Here is a 15595-nt window from a genome sequence, read left to right as displayed (position 1 = left end):
AAGTAGTGTTTGAATTTGCTCAAAAATGAAAGTTGTCAAAATTGTATTTTGACCATACCACTGTGTAGAGGAGGAAGAGACGAAGCCACTGTTAAAAATCACGTCGAAATTGGACATCAAAATCATTGTCATGCGCTGGCGAAGTGGTTGGCCACCCGCGCAGATGCGCGCCACGCGTCTTCTTCATCCAAATGGGCTGACCCGACCCGAATATTAGACCACCTGACCCACGTGTCGGATTTGGATGATGATGAAATCATCATAACGTCAACATGCAACGTGGCATGTCATGTCATCAACATATCAGCAGCCACGTCAGTACTGTGGGACCCACCTGCTACGTCATCAGACGCGAGCCGATACTGAGCCGAGCCGAGTCGATCTGAGCTGAGTCGAGCTGAGCCTTGAGTTGAAGGAAAGGATCCAGTGTAGCTGATCCTACGTGCAACCGGATTTGAGATTCAATTTGGACCGTTGATCAGACCAAAATTGTTTTGATCAAATTTTAGCCGTCTGAAGTGCGATTTGTACGATTTCAAACTTGTTTCCAGCTAACTTGATCATTTCGGATGCAATGGTATGGTCCGATCATTGAGATTGAGACCAGAAATAACGATGGTGAGTTATTAAAGAGAGATTGCCCGATCAGGAGGCATTTGAAGGTCATCATGGTGGTTGATGGAGATAAAGAAGAAGAAATCACACATGTTTGCCCAATTACATGTGTTGAACTATTATGTGAGGAATTTTAATTGCCTTGAGGGAAGGCTAAATTGGGACACTCTAGACACCCAATCATGTGGACAGTTTGAGGTGGAGAGTGAAATTTGATGAAGACCAATCTTGACGAATCTAAGCACTGGTAATCTCGCCAGATGTTGAGAAATCAGGTATAAAACAAAAATATTCCAGATCACTTGCAAAGAAAAGCTGCGACAAAGCTAGCAAATGGTTGTATATACGAAAGATAGTACCATGGATAAATGTGGCTTAATAAGTTATGGTTAGGAGATTGGGTTTTAAGCGGGACCGTTGTGACCCCTCCAATCTTTCATGGGAACTTGCTTAGTGGAAGGATTATCCATATGGTACTATTTTCATATATGTGACAGTTTGTTATGAAACTGTTGAAGACTAGCAGGATGACGGCAACAAGGAACAGTTGAGTTCTGTATGATCAAGGATCTGATGGAGTGGTGATTTCTCCAAGAAAGTTAGATTCGATAACTGTAATTTCTCGAGGGGAGAATTGATGAAGACCCTGATAATGGAAGAGAAATACAGTAAGGGAATAAAGATTGGCATCCTATTTTGACTTGGATAAGTGTTGTGACAAGATGAGCTACTATCAAACATAAGCAATGAATAGGGAGAAATCTGGAGAACAACAATTGCACGAGGGCACACGGAGATTGGGTAGGAGTACTCAAAGGATCCAACGAGGTACTGTAATGAGACAATAGGTGCAAGGAGAAGAAGAGTTCCTAGATGAAGCTTAGAGCAGAGACTATATGAAGGTAGTACAACAGGAAGTCTCTTGTGCTCTTGATGAAGGCAACAGGCGAGGACCTTTTAATGCATGCAAGGATGGAAAGATGAGCTATTATAGATGTACCTAATTGAGGGGTTGGGACCGCCTATGATGAAAGGCGAAGACATCAAAGAGAGTTGGTGTGGGTGGATCTGTCAAGAAGAAAGGCGTACAAGCTCCAAACATAGAAATTGAGATGGATGATTGCGATGAGTGTGCCGCAACTCTCTTTTTATATGATCAGTGGCAGTGATCTCTCCCATAGTCCACATAGTGGTAGAGAATTTTTGGAGCCACTTTGAAGCGTCCTAGCTGAAGGAGGATATGACCGCCTATGAGAGGAAAAAACACCTTAAATAAAAGGTGCGAGGGTCATAAGATGAGCCCAGGATCAGACCGCCTCATGATGACGAGTAGAGATACCTCAGGAGAAGGTGTGAGGGCCATGATAGAAGCCCTAGTTCAAAATGCCCCAGAGCCGATGTGGTGGCTAGATATGAGTGGATAGATGGATAGCCAATGAAGTGGCTATGATGAGTATGGAGACAAAAGCCGGATTGACTTTCATGGATATTGCCCTCATGCTAAAGATTAATGAGCTAGAAAACATTTGCCTTGGACAATAAATGGATGACTTGTGGAGCATTAAGAAGCGACTACTATGTAGGAGTTGAGGGCATGCACAGGTTCCTGAAACAAGTTGACTCTTGTCAAGGTGGTGAGCTCGATAATGATATTGTAATACTCAGAGTATGAAGACAGATATGGATCAACCTTTTATGGTCTACCCCTATCGTTAAAGGTGGAGAGCTACCTGGACTCTGGAGACTAAGAGCGAGAGACTCATGAAGAAGTAAGGCGTGGTTCCTAAGGTGGAACAGAAGGTAGGCGCAACTCCTGGATGAGTAGACTCTTAGAAGAGTGGTGGGCTTGTGATCACATTAAGATACTCAAATAATGACTGTCACACTTGGAAATAGAAATTTCTATTTGAGGGGGTGTTGTAAGCCTTGGTATGAGGCTTGATAAATCATTCCGGACCGAGCATGGTTGATACGCTCGAAGGGGAATATTATGTCCTAGAGACAAGCATTAACACTCTTCAGATGTGATGTGGGAGACCATCTGGTTAAAGTGATCCTTTGGTGTGAGCAAGGGTGTGCTCAGGTCACTCTAGTGATTAAAAGGTTTGGCAAATACCTGTAAACTTGGTCATAGATGCTTTCGGAATGGTAAGCTTGGAAGAGCTGCAGGATGCAAGCTTGTGTTGATGAAGCAAGAGGACAATTGCCCACATAAATAGCAAAGGGAGTGATTATTAGGAAATTGTTATTATTGTAGCAACCACTCCACTCAACTTGTACAAGTGGGAGCATAAATTATAGGATAATTTTTGCTATGTTTCATGGCTTTATTGTCCCCTCCATGTTAACAATAAAGCTGGAGGACCTCACCATATTTGCCTATAAAAGAGGCATGATTTTATAGAGCAAAATAAGAGAGAGTGTATGGTGAGTATGCGTAAGAGAATAAAGAGAAAAGGAGAGCTGCAATGACAACAGTCTTGTTGCTATTGCAGCAATTGCAAGGGCATCAATGAGAGCTGAGAGTTGAGTTAGAGTGGATGTAATTCTCCTCCTCCATGTATTTGTTTTGTATTGTTTCTCTATCTCTAATAATATCGACTCTCCCGTGGATGTAGGTGATTTGTCGAACCACGTTAAATATTGTATCAGTGTACTTGATCTCTTATAAGCAAATATCAGTACATCACTGGTTAGATTCCCAATAAAGTAGAGGTAAGAGGCTACAGATCTGCTTTAATCTTCTAAATGTTCATCAGAACCTCCTGTCCCTTCAAGGAGTTCTCTTTTATCTTCATTTGACGAGGACATTTATATAAAATTTCATGAACACTATTGAAGCCACTGTGTGAGAGACAGGATAATAACGTGCGTTAGTAAGAATTTAACAAAGAATGGCAAAGCCATCAAGTGGCAACAATACTAATCAAACCTGCAATGGTCTTCTATGAAATCCGTGCTTCTTTCACCAAAGAAGAAAGAAAAAAAGGTGGAGTATCTTTAAGGCTGGCAGAAATAATGGGGCAGTGGATAGCAGCGTGAACGTAGAACAATTCTTAGATTCTGAAGTTTCATGATAGTGAGAAGTATAAACCTATAGAATCCTGGGAGAATGAGACGGTTGTCCATCTCAGGGATCACTTGTTCACCGGAAAAGTTACGTGTCGAAATGGGGATCTCAGTACTGAATCCACTTTGGAGGCACAGAGGGTTCGGAAGATATTGGGCAACTGAAAATCTAACAGAAAAATCGGAGGCAATCAAACCCCCAGGAGAGACGTATGTTGTTTTACTTGAACTGCAGCAAGTATTTAAGAAGATGGGGGACGGAGGAGAAGAGCCAATCTGCTGTAAATACAACACATCAGAATCTTACTGATATTACCTGGTTGAGGTCATCCATTTATCATCCGTTGAACCAGATTAGCTCCTTTCGATTGAATTGGGAAGGTTTGTAAACAAGATTGGTGAGAAGGAATGGTAACAAATCAAAATTTATGTCAGACTAAGACTAGCATGATTTAGTTATGAGAATCATTAATAGGAACAATTTGAAGATATTTTTTAAATTAGAATTGCAGTGGCTATTGGTATAATAATTACCATTTTTTGGTTACACAAGGTCACCACGGATAGTGAATTCTGTTCCATATTTTCACAAATTGTTGAGGTTGATGTATTATCTTTTGAGAAACTTTGTGAGCTCTCATAGCCATTGACACGGTATTTTTCTTGTCTATCAAAGCGAGGAATCTGTCCTGTACTATAATCATGATGTAGTTGATTTTGTAACAGCGGGGTGAATTGAAATTGTTAATTATTATTTTATTATAATTAAATGAGAATATGAGAATATATTGTAAATAAATTATATAAATTTCTTAACAGATATATTTTTTTATCAATAAAACAAGTTTAACCTTAAGAGAAGGTCATACTAAATTAAAATAAAAATTTAAAAAAATTATATTTTTTTATTCAATTATTAGATCTTACTTAAATTTTTATAAGAGTTTTGAGAAGTGTTTTTCCCTTTAGATACAGCTATGTTGTTTTGTATACTGTCGGATATTTAAATACCGAAAATCTCACTGAAATTCTATTAGTTTCAGCTGTTTTTATGATTTTTTATTGTTTTTTGTTTTTTGTTTTTTGTTTTTGTAATTTTAAATTTTTATTTTTGTTTTAAGAGGTAGAGCTTCTAGTGAATTTGAGGTTAATATCTAGAATTCTTTTTGCTCCTTAAAAAAAATGTGTTTTTTTTTATTATTATTTTTATGGTTGTCTTTAGCTTCCGTGGCATCAGTATAACATGGAGGTTGAGTAATTTTAATGTAGACATTCTGTAAAATTGCCATCTGCAGAAAATTGCCTCTTGCGAATCTTGTTCTCTCTCTTTGGCCGTCAATATCGCATCGCATTGGTTCAGCCAACCGGAAAGCATGACTTTTGTGCAAGTGAAGCTAGCCACCCACGTCTTTGTTCCTAGCCACCAAGGATTCTTTTGTTGATTGACATTAGTTGGAACAATTTCAATGATGAAAAAGATTATGTTTGTACAAGTAATATCAACGTGTTTAGCAGGAAAGCTAGAAAATTAACAGAGCGGAAAGAGCAAAAAGCATGAACAGGAGCTGAGGAAAGGGCAGAGAATAACCTTACTATCTTGACAAGTTTTTTTGACAGGAAGTAGTAAAGAAAGCTAAAGCTAAATTCTTAGGTAGTGCTAGATAGAATCTTAATCTGAATCTGAATCTGATGCTGCGTATAATTCTCTATATTAGCAATAGTTTTTCTTTATTTTATCATCATAAACCATACTCATTCTCTCATAGCTAGTCTTTGCTTCTGTTCCTCTCTGTTCAGCAACGATCTCTGCTTATCTCCTCCATCTTTTATCATCTCATATGGTATGAAATCACAACCTTATAGCAGCTTAATAGGTAACTTGGTAGAACTTTATGTTTCGTATCTATCTCTCTAATGACGGGTTTTGAGTTATGGTTTCATTTTGGTCCCTTCTTGCATCAGCAACCATGAGCCATTTTTCCTTTCTTTCTTTGTTCTTTTATTAAATGCAAATTATTATTATAAAATAACAGTGACAGTTAGATAGGGTTTGTTTTTTGAGCATACTAGTTTTTGCATGGAACTTCTGTAGGAAAATGGGAAGGAACAATCAACTGCGAGAAAGAAGAGCACCATATTAGTTGGACCATGGGGAGGGAATGGAGGGAATAGCTGGGATGATGGGATCTACCATGGAGTAAGAGAAATCACTATTGTTTATGATCAATGCATCGACTCGATCCAGGTTGTGTATGACAAGAATGGCAAGACTATCACAGCAGAAAACCATGGAGGTGTTGGAGGCAGTAGAACAGCTGAGGTTAGCTCCAATATTCTCACTCTCTTGTCACTGCCAACCACCTGACAGCGTCAAGTTCCTTGTTTTCTGACTGCTAACCATTACCTTTTGCTGTTCTTGCGTTTCAGATTAAGTTGCGATATCCGGAGGAGTACTTAACCAGTGTGAGTGGCCATTACTGCCCAGTAGTCTATGGTGGCAGTCCTGTGATTCGATCATTAACTTTCAGCAGCAACAAAAGAACATTTGGACCATTTGGAGTTGAAGAAGGAACGCCATTTACACTTTCAATGGATGGAGCATCGATTGTAGGCTTTAAGGGTAGAAGTGGATGGTATCTTGATGCCATTGGGTTTCGTTTATCTCGTATTCAATCCACCAAAGTTCTCAAAAAATTTCAACAAAAGCTTCGAAGGCTCACCAGTACGGTTTCAAAGTCCTCTGCCTCCAAGGATGCTGAAAAAACCTATTGAAGGTGGTGACCAAGCTTTGTGTGGGCTGTTTTAGTCAAACCTCGTGTTCGAATATTATTTGCTCATGTTAATTAGAATTGTTCTTAAACAGTAATCGAACGTTGTTCTTCTTCTTCTTCTTGTATTATTATGATTATTATTGAATAAGGAGGATATATGCCTCAGATGGATCATGCAGGAAGCTTTAGCAGAAACACTGTTAGAGCTACGCCTAAGAAAATGTTTGGTTGTACCAGAGGAATTGCTTGATATAAATACCATAACTTTTCTATATAACAAATTGTTTGATAGGGCTCAGATTTTTATATTAGATCTCAAAGATATTATTTAAGTTTTTTTTTTTTTGAGTTTTGTGCTTAATTTCAGATTTTATATTTTGTTTACTTTTCTATTTAGGATTGTGATTTTTTTTTTTAATCTTGCAAAGCTGTTTTTCTTTTTTTAAAAAACCAATTTAAGAAATTATAAACTAGATGGGCGAAACAAATTATAATTATAATTAAATAATTATAATACAAATTCAGGAAATCGTGTAAAAATCCAAGTCGACTTCAAATTTGTCCTTGTTTTCTTCGTTGTTTTTTTTTTTTTTTTTTTCATACGCCTTACGGTGATTGGTTCTCCTAAAAATAGAGGCTATGACCACGATTGAATAACATTAAGCTTATAGTTCGGGAGTTATGACACCCCTAACCATTGTCAACGACGGCTTATCTATTTTAATCCTAAATGTTTTGATATTTTATCCCTTAATTTAAGAAATCTCATTTTGTTTTGAGAAAAATTGATAAAGATTTCCTGACAGTTCCCTTTTTCCTTTTGAAAATTAAAAAAAAATGACCAAAGCTAAAGAGCAAAAATAAATATTGTTCCCTTTTTCCTATTATTATATATATCCACAAGTGATTTAATGTTTAACCAGTTTTATAGTCCAATGTTATTTAATATTATTGGTTGTGTTGTAAAACAATATATGAAAAACATAAATAAAATAAAATTTAAGAGGTGTATAAATATTTTTTTAATAATATTTTCTCAACGTACAATTATTCTCTAATCCAACAAGTTACAAAATCAGTTAGATCAAGAGAGAGAAAAAAAAAACTATTAGGTTTTGCAAACCACAAGAAAATGCAATGGTTTTCAGCATCCTTTGATTTGTAAGAGTGTATGTCAGCTAGTTAGGAAATAAATTAAAAAATTATTTTAATAGTTTTAAAATATAAAAGTTGTACGGGAATTAAAGAATTGAAGCTGTTAAAAAAGTTTTAAAATAAAATACAATAGTTATTAGGATTTTATAATTGTTAAAAAATTAAATTTAAATATTTAAAAAATTATAAAAGAGGAAGTTTAGAAAATACAGGCGCCGTCTCGCGCTATAGGAAGAATCAGAATTTTTACTTTTATTTGACTTAACGTTATACGCTTGAACCTGCTATTTTTTTTTTTTGTTAGTAACTACTTTTTATTAAAGTTTATTATACACAAACCAGAAAAAAAAATTATTTTTTTAATATAGGATAAAAAACTATATATATATACATATATAAGATGAGATAAAAACTTTTTTAAATTATCGTATTATTTACAACAGTCAATGGAATCTTGGTTTCTATCAAACAAACGTCAAGAGTTGAATTTTTCGAGCTCTTTGGGCTGGAACAGGGAGTTGCTAGATTTGGATTTGGCCAATGGCTTAGCATGGAATTGACAGGGAATCACTTTCTAGCTAGCTCATTGTTCTCCGCCACCCCGCAAGTCACAGTAAATTGTTTTTGTTTTTTTAGGTATTGGTGACGTGATTTTTTTAAAGAAAATTTAATTTTAATTATAAATTAAATAATATTTCTATCTAATATTGAGATTGAAAATTATTTAATCTATCTTGGTTAATTTAAATTGATCTGTAAAATTTATAAAGAAAATTTTTTAAAAAATTAAAAAGTTTAGTTCCAAATTAATTTAATATTAAAAAATAATATTTAATTAAAAAATAGAATGAATTTGAATTAATCAAGTAAACTTAAATAAAAGTTATGTACATTACTTGATTCAATAAAAAATTTATTTAAGAAATTATTTTTATTTAATTATATCACAATAAAATATATGATTTTTTTTAATACAATATATTTTAAAAAAAATAAAAAATCATGTAGGGTCAAAGTAACAGGAGGTAGATTGTTAACAACAAATATGAAATTATATTTTTTTAAGTTTAAATAAAATAAAATAAAATAAATCATGATAATAAAAAATAAAATTATATTATTTTTTTAAATTAAAAAACAAATATTACCTTTGATGTTGCATATTAATCCATCAAATTACTACTAATGTACATGAGGATAATAATATTCAAAGTGGATAATATATAACTTGTTGGCTTAGATTATTACAACCTAAATAATCAATTTAATTAAATTTAATAATTTATTTTATTAATTTTTTTAAAATTAAATACAAAATAAAAAGAGAGCATTTAGTCAACATGGATATGGTCTTATATATATGACTTTTTATTACAAAAATATATCTTAGAATAGTTAAAATAATATTTGAAAATGCCATGCAAATTTAAAAAAAAAATTAAAAAAATTATATTTTATATCGTTTTAATATACTAATCTTAAAGATAATTTTTAAAAAATAAAAAATATTATTTTGATATTTTTTAATATAAATTTTTTTTAAAAAAATAATTACATCTACATTCCTAAATAATAGTAAATATTTAGTAAAACCACTACCATGTGTATCTATATAAAATAGTTAAAAATAATAATAATGTGTACATTATACCAATATATGCTTATATAATAAACGTTATCATAATCATATCTTTCCATGGATAAAAAATAATAATTAATTAATTGTTATTTTCTGTCCGTATTCTCTAATATACTCCGTTTTTATTTTATTTTATTTTTACTCAAGCAAGCAAAAATATAATTATCTTGTAAAACTCCATGTTGTTAAAAAAAATTATGCAATGGATGAACTTGATAACTTGTCGATATAAGATTTGAATATAACAAATATAATCAAGAATTAACCCGGTTAAATTTGGAGTTTAATTCAGTCAAAATCTAAATAAAAAATTTCCAATTTCCAATTCCCAATTCCTAGGGTTTTATAGTCGACGCCACAAAATCGAGCTTCCTCCTGCAAGGTGTCTCTTCTTCTACTTTCCAATTCCCAGTTCCCAATTCCCAGTTCCTAGGGTTTTGATTGCCCTCTCTCTCTCAATTCCTATTTTGGAGCTTCAATTTCCGATTTTTTACTAACTTAGACTCATCTGAAGACCGGATTTCTGATTCAATCAGCTTGATCGAACTGCAACCATCGCCACCGTCAATCAAGGTTTAATCAAATTCTTTTTTGGTTAAATTTTTCTTTTTATTTGGTTGTTGGGGTTTTGATTAAATTGAAAAGGTTTTTATTTTTTGGGGCTGTGATTAGGGTATTGAGAAGGGAAGATGGGGGCGTTCGTATCAAGGTTTTGGTTCATGTTGTTTCCGGCAAATGAGTACAAGATTGTGGTAGTTGGGTTAGATAATGCTGGAAAGACAACTACGCTTTACAAATTGCATTTAGGTGAGGTCGTAACGACACACCCTACAGTTGGCAGTAATGTTGAAGAGCTTGTTTACAAGAACATTCGATTTGAGGTGCTTTCTCGTAACTTACCTTGGATTTAGTTTTGACTGATCATAGTCTTTTTTGCTATAATATAGGGGATTGTGTGCTGTTTGATAAGTGGGGTGTTTTAGACTATTAGGTTGTGGAGTTTCTGGGCTTTGCTTCTTGGATTTGATAATTGATGGCAAGTACAAGTAGGAACTGGATAATGTGTGTTTGGAATTAAACTTTGATGCTGGAGAGTTTCTGTATTTCTAATTACTGAGTATTTTTCCATTTGGAATGATGGTTTTATTTTTTAGTAGTTATGCTGCTCATAAGGGATCTGTCACGTTCAAATCTATCAACGGATGTGTATTGTAGTTAGGAGGTCCTGTAAGTTGTTGCCTTGGTCTTTTCTTGAATTTCTAGTTCTGTTGTATTGATCATGCACGTTTTATGACTTTGTGTTATGTTAAACGATTCTTATCAAATAATTATTTTGACTACTGGCTTTCATACTATGTAACATATGGAAATGCAGTTATCAAATGTTATTCAGTCATATCATGTTAATTATTGGACCATACAGCAGAGCCATCAAATCTTCTTAGAGTGTTATTTATACAATTTGCTTGCAAGAATTAGTTTTTGCTTAATCCCATGAGAATTTGGAAACTTTAGTTTAATACAATTTTCTGTTCGAATTTTTTAGCAAAAGAAGCTTCCTTGATCGTGCAAATCTTGTGTGTGTGAAATTATGCTAGAAACTTAACCATGTTTGTCTATTAATGTTATCAGGTCTGGGATCTTGGTGGGCAAGATAGACTAAGGACTTCATGGGCAACATATTATCGTGGAACTCATGCTGTCATCGTGGTGATAGACAGCACTGATAGAGACAGAATCTCCATTATGAAAGATGAACTCACCAAGCTGCTGGGACATGATGATTTACAACATTCTGTTGTACTTGTATTTGCAAATAAACAAGACCTTAAGGATGCCATGACACCAGCTGAGATTGCTGATGCTCTTTCTCTTCACAGCATCAAGAATCATGATTGGCATATCCAAGCCTGTTGTGCCCTTACAGGGGATGGTTTATACGATGGTCTAGGGTGGATCGCACAAAGAGTTACTGGCAAAGCACCAAGTTGAAAGGGAGAAGAGTAATTGCTGAAGCGGATTATTTTTCAAATATTGATGAACTTGAAGGACACGTGAACCATACTGCTTCTTCATTTACTTGTCTTGAAGAATGTCATGTCTTGAGCGATGAAACATGTCCTTGAAAAATTGCAATGAAGAAAGTGTTGCTATAAAATTGTCGTTTTCCACACTATAAAGCATAGCATCGCACAACCATTACTTGAAAATCGTAGCATGTCTACAAGTCCAGAACTGCTGCAGGGACGAATTCAAGTTTTTCCTCCATGATTCTTGTAAAAAGAGAAAAAGCCTGTAAAGAACCGGACCCATATAAAGAAACAGCATGCTGGGAAAATAAAGAAGAAGAAGAAGAAGCGAATGAAATCCCTTTTTTCTTTTCTTAGAAGAGGTGCCAAACACCCAAAACTCGAGATAGTAAATTTTGGCTAGCTATGATTTTATTGGCAGTTGATAGTCATTACAAATGAAAATATCGTTCGAAAATATTTTGAAGTGTTTTTATTTAAAACTCATCATACTGATATTTTTTATATGATTTTGATATTTAATGTTAAATTTAAAAAATATCAATGTAAATTCTTTTAAATAAAACATATTTAAAAAAAAAAATTAATTATTAAAAAAACTAAAACACCTTCAAAAAAATACCCGATCCATTGATGCTATTCAATGAGAAAAGTTTAATAATTATTTTGCCTTTTCACCCAAAAATTTAATACACGTGTTCAAGGATATTAAGGTCTTATCCGATAACCATTTATCATTACAAAAACAAATAGAGATAAATAAATATTTTTCATTTTAATTTCACAATAAAACAACCAAAATATCATTGGAAGTCAAAAAAAAAAACTTGGAGTCAATGACTATTTTTATATTTTCATGAAGGTTTTTTTTGCTATTATAATTAAAGATAAGGGCAATTTGATATTTATATAAATATAAAAAATAATAAACTATTCAAATAAATACTAAAACTATGAAAAATACCCTTAAAAAAAATTAATTCAAAGACTAAGGGGTGTTTTGGGATTTTCACAGTGATTTTTTTTGTAATTAAAAAGTCAGCTCAAGGAAAATTTTGTATTTAGCGAAAAAAACAAAAAACAATGAGCACACACGTGGCAAACCCGAAAATATGTAAGAGGCGTTCATACTTTTTAAATAACACATGTAATACTTTCTGACATCCAAAAATATTATTATGTTATGTCATTGAAAGAGTTATTGTCTTCTTTTCTTATTAGTGAGGCGAGTGTCTCAGTTTGTGATTGAGTTTGGCATTATGAGTGTTTTTTTGTCTCTCTTTTCAAAAAATTACGGCTTGACTCTCTTAATTATAAACATTTCAACTTTATTTTTTATACTTTTGATTTCTAATTTTTTATCTTGATCCTTTAGTAAAAAAATTTTATTGAAGAGTTTTATAACTTTTTATTTTTTTATCGAGTTATTCAAATTTCATGATCTGGATTATCAATTTGGCATATATTCCGTATTAGGTCACCTCTGATTACTAATTTTTTAGATTATTTTCATATTTAATGTTAAATTTAAAAAATATCAATTTAAATTTTTAAAAATAAAAAATATTAAGAAAAACACTTTAATTATTAAAAAAACTAAAACACCTTCAAAAAAATACTCCACCCATTGTTCCTATTCAATAGGAAAAGTTTAATAATTATTTTTTCTTTTCACTCAAAAATTTAATACATGTTGTCAAGGATATTAAGATCTTATCTCATGACCATTTATCATTACAAAAACAAACAGAGATAAATAAGTATTTTTCATTTTAATTTCATAATAAAACAACCAAAATATCATTGGAAGCCAGGAAAAAAAAAAGGAACTTAGAGTCAATGACTAATTTTATATTTTCATGAAGGTTTTCTTTTTTTGCTATTATAATTAAAAATGAGGGGCAATTTGATATCTGTATAAATATAAAAAATAATAAACTATTCAAATAAATACTGAAACTATGAAAAGTACCCTTAAAAAAAATTAAGTCAGAAGCTGAGGGATATTTTGGGATTTTCATGGTAAATTTTTTTGTAATTAAAAAATCAACTCAAGAAAAATTTTGTATTCAGCAAAAAAAAAACAAAACAAAAAGGTGAGCGCTCACGTGGCACTGAGGGCATATAAGAGACGCTCGTGCTTTTCAGATGACGCGTGTAATATCTTCTGACATCCAAAAATGTTATCATGTCATGTCATTGAAAGTGTTGTTGTCTTCTTTTCCTAATAGTGAGACATCCAAAAATGTTATCATGTCATGTCATTAAAAGTGTTCTTGTCTTTTTTTTTTATTAGTGAGGCGAGTATCTTAGTTTGTGATCGGGTTTGGTATTGTGGGTTTTTTTCCCCTTCTTCTCTTTCTCTTTTCAAAAAATTACGACATGACCCTCTTAATTTAAGCATGTCAACTTCATTTCTTATGCTTTTAGTTAAAAAAATTTAATGAAGGGTTTTATAATCTTTTTATTTTTTTATTGGGTTATTCAAATCTCATGATTTGAATCATCCATTTGATATATATTCCGTATTAGGTCGTCATTGATTATCAAAGCTATAAGTTTGTCATAATTTTTTTTGTTATTTTTTATCTTATTTTAGTATTTGAACAATTTTTTTGCAAAAAATAATAATTTAGCTTTGCAGCAAAGCGCGGCACTAAAATCTAGCATTACCAACATATTTGAAACTATAAAATAATTGTGAAATTCAAATTTAATTAGGTTATTTGAAGTACATGAGAAAGGAAAAAATTAAGTTCTAAAATCCATGCACAGATTTCCTTGTAAAAGTTTTTCTTTATCATAGAACTTCCTCCAACTGTGTGTTTAGTAACATAATAATAAGATGTTTTTATAAAAAAAAAAAATTAATTAAAAATATATTAAAATAATATTATTTTTTTGAAATTTTTTTTATATGAGCCTATCAAAATTATAAAAAGAAACACCTTGAAATAATTAATTTGAATTTGAAAAAAAAACTATTAAAAACATTTAAAAAAATTTGGAGCTAAATTTGAAAGTATTTTCATTAGTTAGTTATTATAAAGCATGCGATATTGGGACTATTTTTGAGGGAGTATTTTATTTTTTATTCCAGAAAATTTACCATTGATAGAGGAAAAGGTTATTGTTTAGTTGAATGCATGATGAATATAATAATAAAAATAAAAATAAGAAAACCAATTTCAGTTCAAAGTGATCGTGAACTGTTTTGAAAATTGACCTGAATGATTAAATAATTACAAAAATCAACTTTATTTTCCCTCCCGTGAAACAAAAGAAAGAACCTTATTTTCTTAATGTTGTCCTTTGAATTTTGAATTCATGTGACGGATGAGTCATGTTCTAATCCATGCAAACTTATTTTAACTATATGATCCATGCTTGTTGATGGCAGCTATGTCTTTTATTCTCTTTCTAAATAAAAGAAATCTTTATCCTTCAATGGTTCAAGGATACTGTTGTCAATTATAACTTATTTATAAAAGTAGTTTTCAAAATTATATATGTGGTTCCTATAATCTTAAATACGTTTAGAACTTAATCATTTTGTAAGAAAGTGTGTTATTTCTTATTTTATTTCCTTAGAATTATAAAAAAACGGATCGATAAAATGAGAAACTCAATTAAAAAAAATATTTTTGGTTTTAAAAAAATTATATAGCTAAAGATGATCAATATTGATCAAAAAGCGACTATTTAATTATTATAGAGATTAACTACTTAATTTCTAAAAACCATAGAAACTAAGTCTCGATTAACTAAGAGCCATCAAGAAAACTGGGCCATAGAATTAAGGGAATACTAGTAATGAAAATGCATACTAATTAATATATTTACTCTTTAAGAAATTAAATAATTTGAAACAATACACTGGCATACAATATATATATATATATATATATATATATATATATATGTAGAGAGAGAGAGAGAGGCAAAAATGTCTCTTCCATTAGGGTATTGGGTTGGTAAGCCATGGGTCGAAGCATTTAAATGCCAGAAAGTTTCGAGATGATTGAAGATGGAGCTGGAGTCAATGATAGTTGACTCCGAGATCTTATTTTCTAACAGTGCTTTGGGAGACGTGTTTTACTTTGTTGACCTCTCTTCCATGCCATATAAACTGGACCATGGGACTCTGTGTATTCAATTTCCCCCTTCAGATATTGTGTTTTTTCATGTTATTTATATTTAATTTTTTGGGCTCTTGTGATATGGGAACTTGTTCGAAAAGCCTGTGAAGCATGCGGGAGCCAGCTGAAAGAAATCTCGGGCTGATGTAAAAGAAATATACGGTGTGTTCGATAGTA

General features: G+C 32.2%; 2 protein-coding genes and 1 long non-coding RNA gene across 5 annotated transcripts; 2 read left to right on the top strand and 1 right to left on the bottom strand.

The window, feature by feature from the left end:
• Positions 1–3476: 3476 nt before the first annotated feature.
• Positions 3477–4326, bottom strand: LOC105129644 (uncharacterized). Its single transcript, XR_843109.1, has 2 exons — positions 4001–4326; positions 3477–3963 (listed from the first exon to the last, which is right to left on the bottom strand). It is a non-coding gene; the product is annotated as an uncharacterized LOC105129644 (long non-coding RNA).
• A 658-nt stretch (positions 4327–4984) lies between these two features.
• LOC105129643 (Mannose-binding lectin superfamily protein) lies at positions 4985–6753 on the top strand. Of its 2 annotated transcripts, XM_011031788.1 has the most exons (4): positions 4985–5335; positions 5482–5525; positions 5777–6004; positions 6112–6753. In XM_011031788.1, the coding sequence occupies exons 2-4, from the start codon at positions 5523–5525 to the stop codon at positions 6454–6456; spliced, it is 576 nt and encodes a 191-aa protein (XP_011030090.1). In that variant the 5' UTR covers positions 4985–5335; positions 5482–5522; the 3' UTR covers positions 6457–6753. The 2 variants fall into 2 exon arrangements, with proteins under 2 accessions (XP_011030090.1, XP_011030089.1); XM_011031787.1 differs by lacking the exon at positions 4985–5335 and having other exon boundaries at positions 5351–5525.
• A 2815-nt stretch (positions 6754–9568) lies between these two features.
• Positions 9569–11425, top strand: LOC105129642 (ADP-ribosylation factor-like protein 5). Of its 2 annotated transcripts, XM_011031786.1 has the most exons (4): positions 9586–9631; positions 9764–9822; positions 9922–10130; positions 10882–11425. In XM_011031786.1, the coding sequence occupies exons 3-4, from the start codon at positions 9939–9941 to the stop codon at positions 11239–11241; spliced, it is 552 nt and encodes a 183-aa protein (XP_011030088.1). In that variant the 5' UTR covers positions 9586–9631; positions 9764–9822; positions 9922–9938; the 3' UTR covers positions 11242–11425. The 2 variants fall into 2 exon arrangements, with proteins under 2 accessions (XP_011030087.1, XP_011030088.1); XM_011031785.1 differs by having other exon boundaries at positions 9569–9822.
• Positions 11426–15595: the final 4170 nt, after the last annotated feature.

The sequence above is a fragment of the Populus euphratica genome, unplaced genomic scaffold (assembly GCF_000495115.2).
Source record: "Populus euphratica unplaced genomic scaffold, PopEup_1.0 scaffold16.1, whole genome shotgun sequence".
In the NCBI taxonomy this organism is placed as follows: domain Eukaryota; kingdom Viridiplantae; phylum Streptophyta; class Magnoliopsida; order Malpighiales; family Salicaceae; genus Populus; species Populus euphratica.
The sequence above is the reverse complement of the archived record's forward strand: the minus strand, read 5'-3'. Positions and strand labels throughout refer to the sequence as shown.

What these genes read in the sequence shown, in the direction of transcription:
- LOC105129642 (XM_011031785.1), top strand. Translation starts at nt 9,939, where the DNA reads ATGGGGGCGTTCGTATCAAGGTTTTGGTTCATGTTGTTTCCGGCAAAT. An exon ending in ACAAGAACATTCGATTTGAG is followed by an intron (nt 10,131 to 10,881) that starts GTGCTTTCTCGT and finishes TAATGTTATCAG; the next exon opens with GTCTGGGATCTTGGTGGGCA.
- LOC105129643 (XM_011031788.1), top strand. An exon ending in GAGGCAGTAGAACAGCTGAG is followed by an intron (nt 6,005 to 6,111) that starts GTTAGCTCCAAT and finishes CTTGCGTTTCAG; the next exon opens with ATTAAGTTGCGATATCCGGA.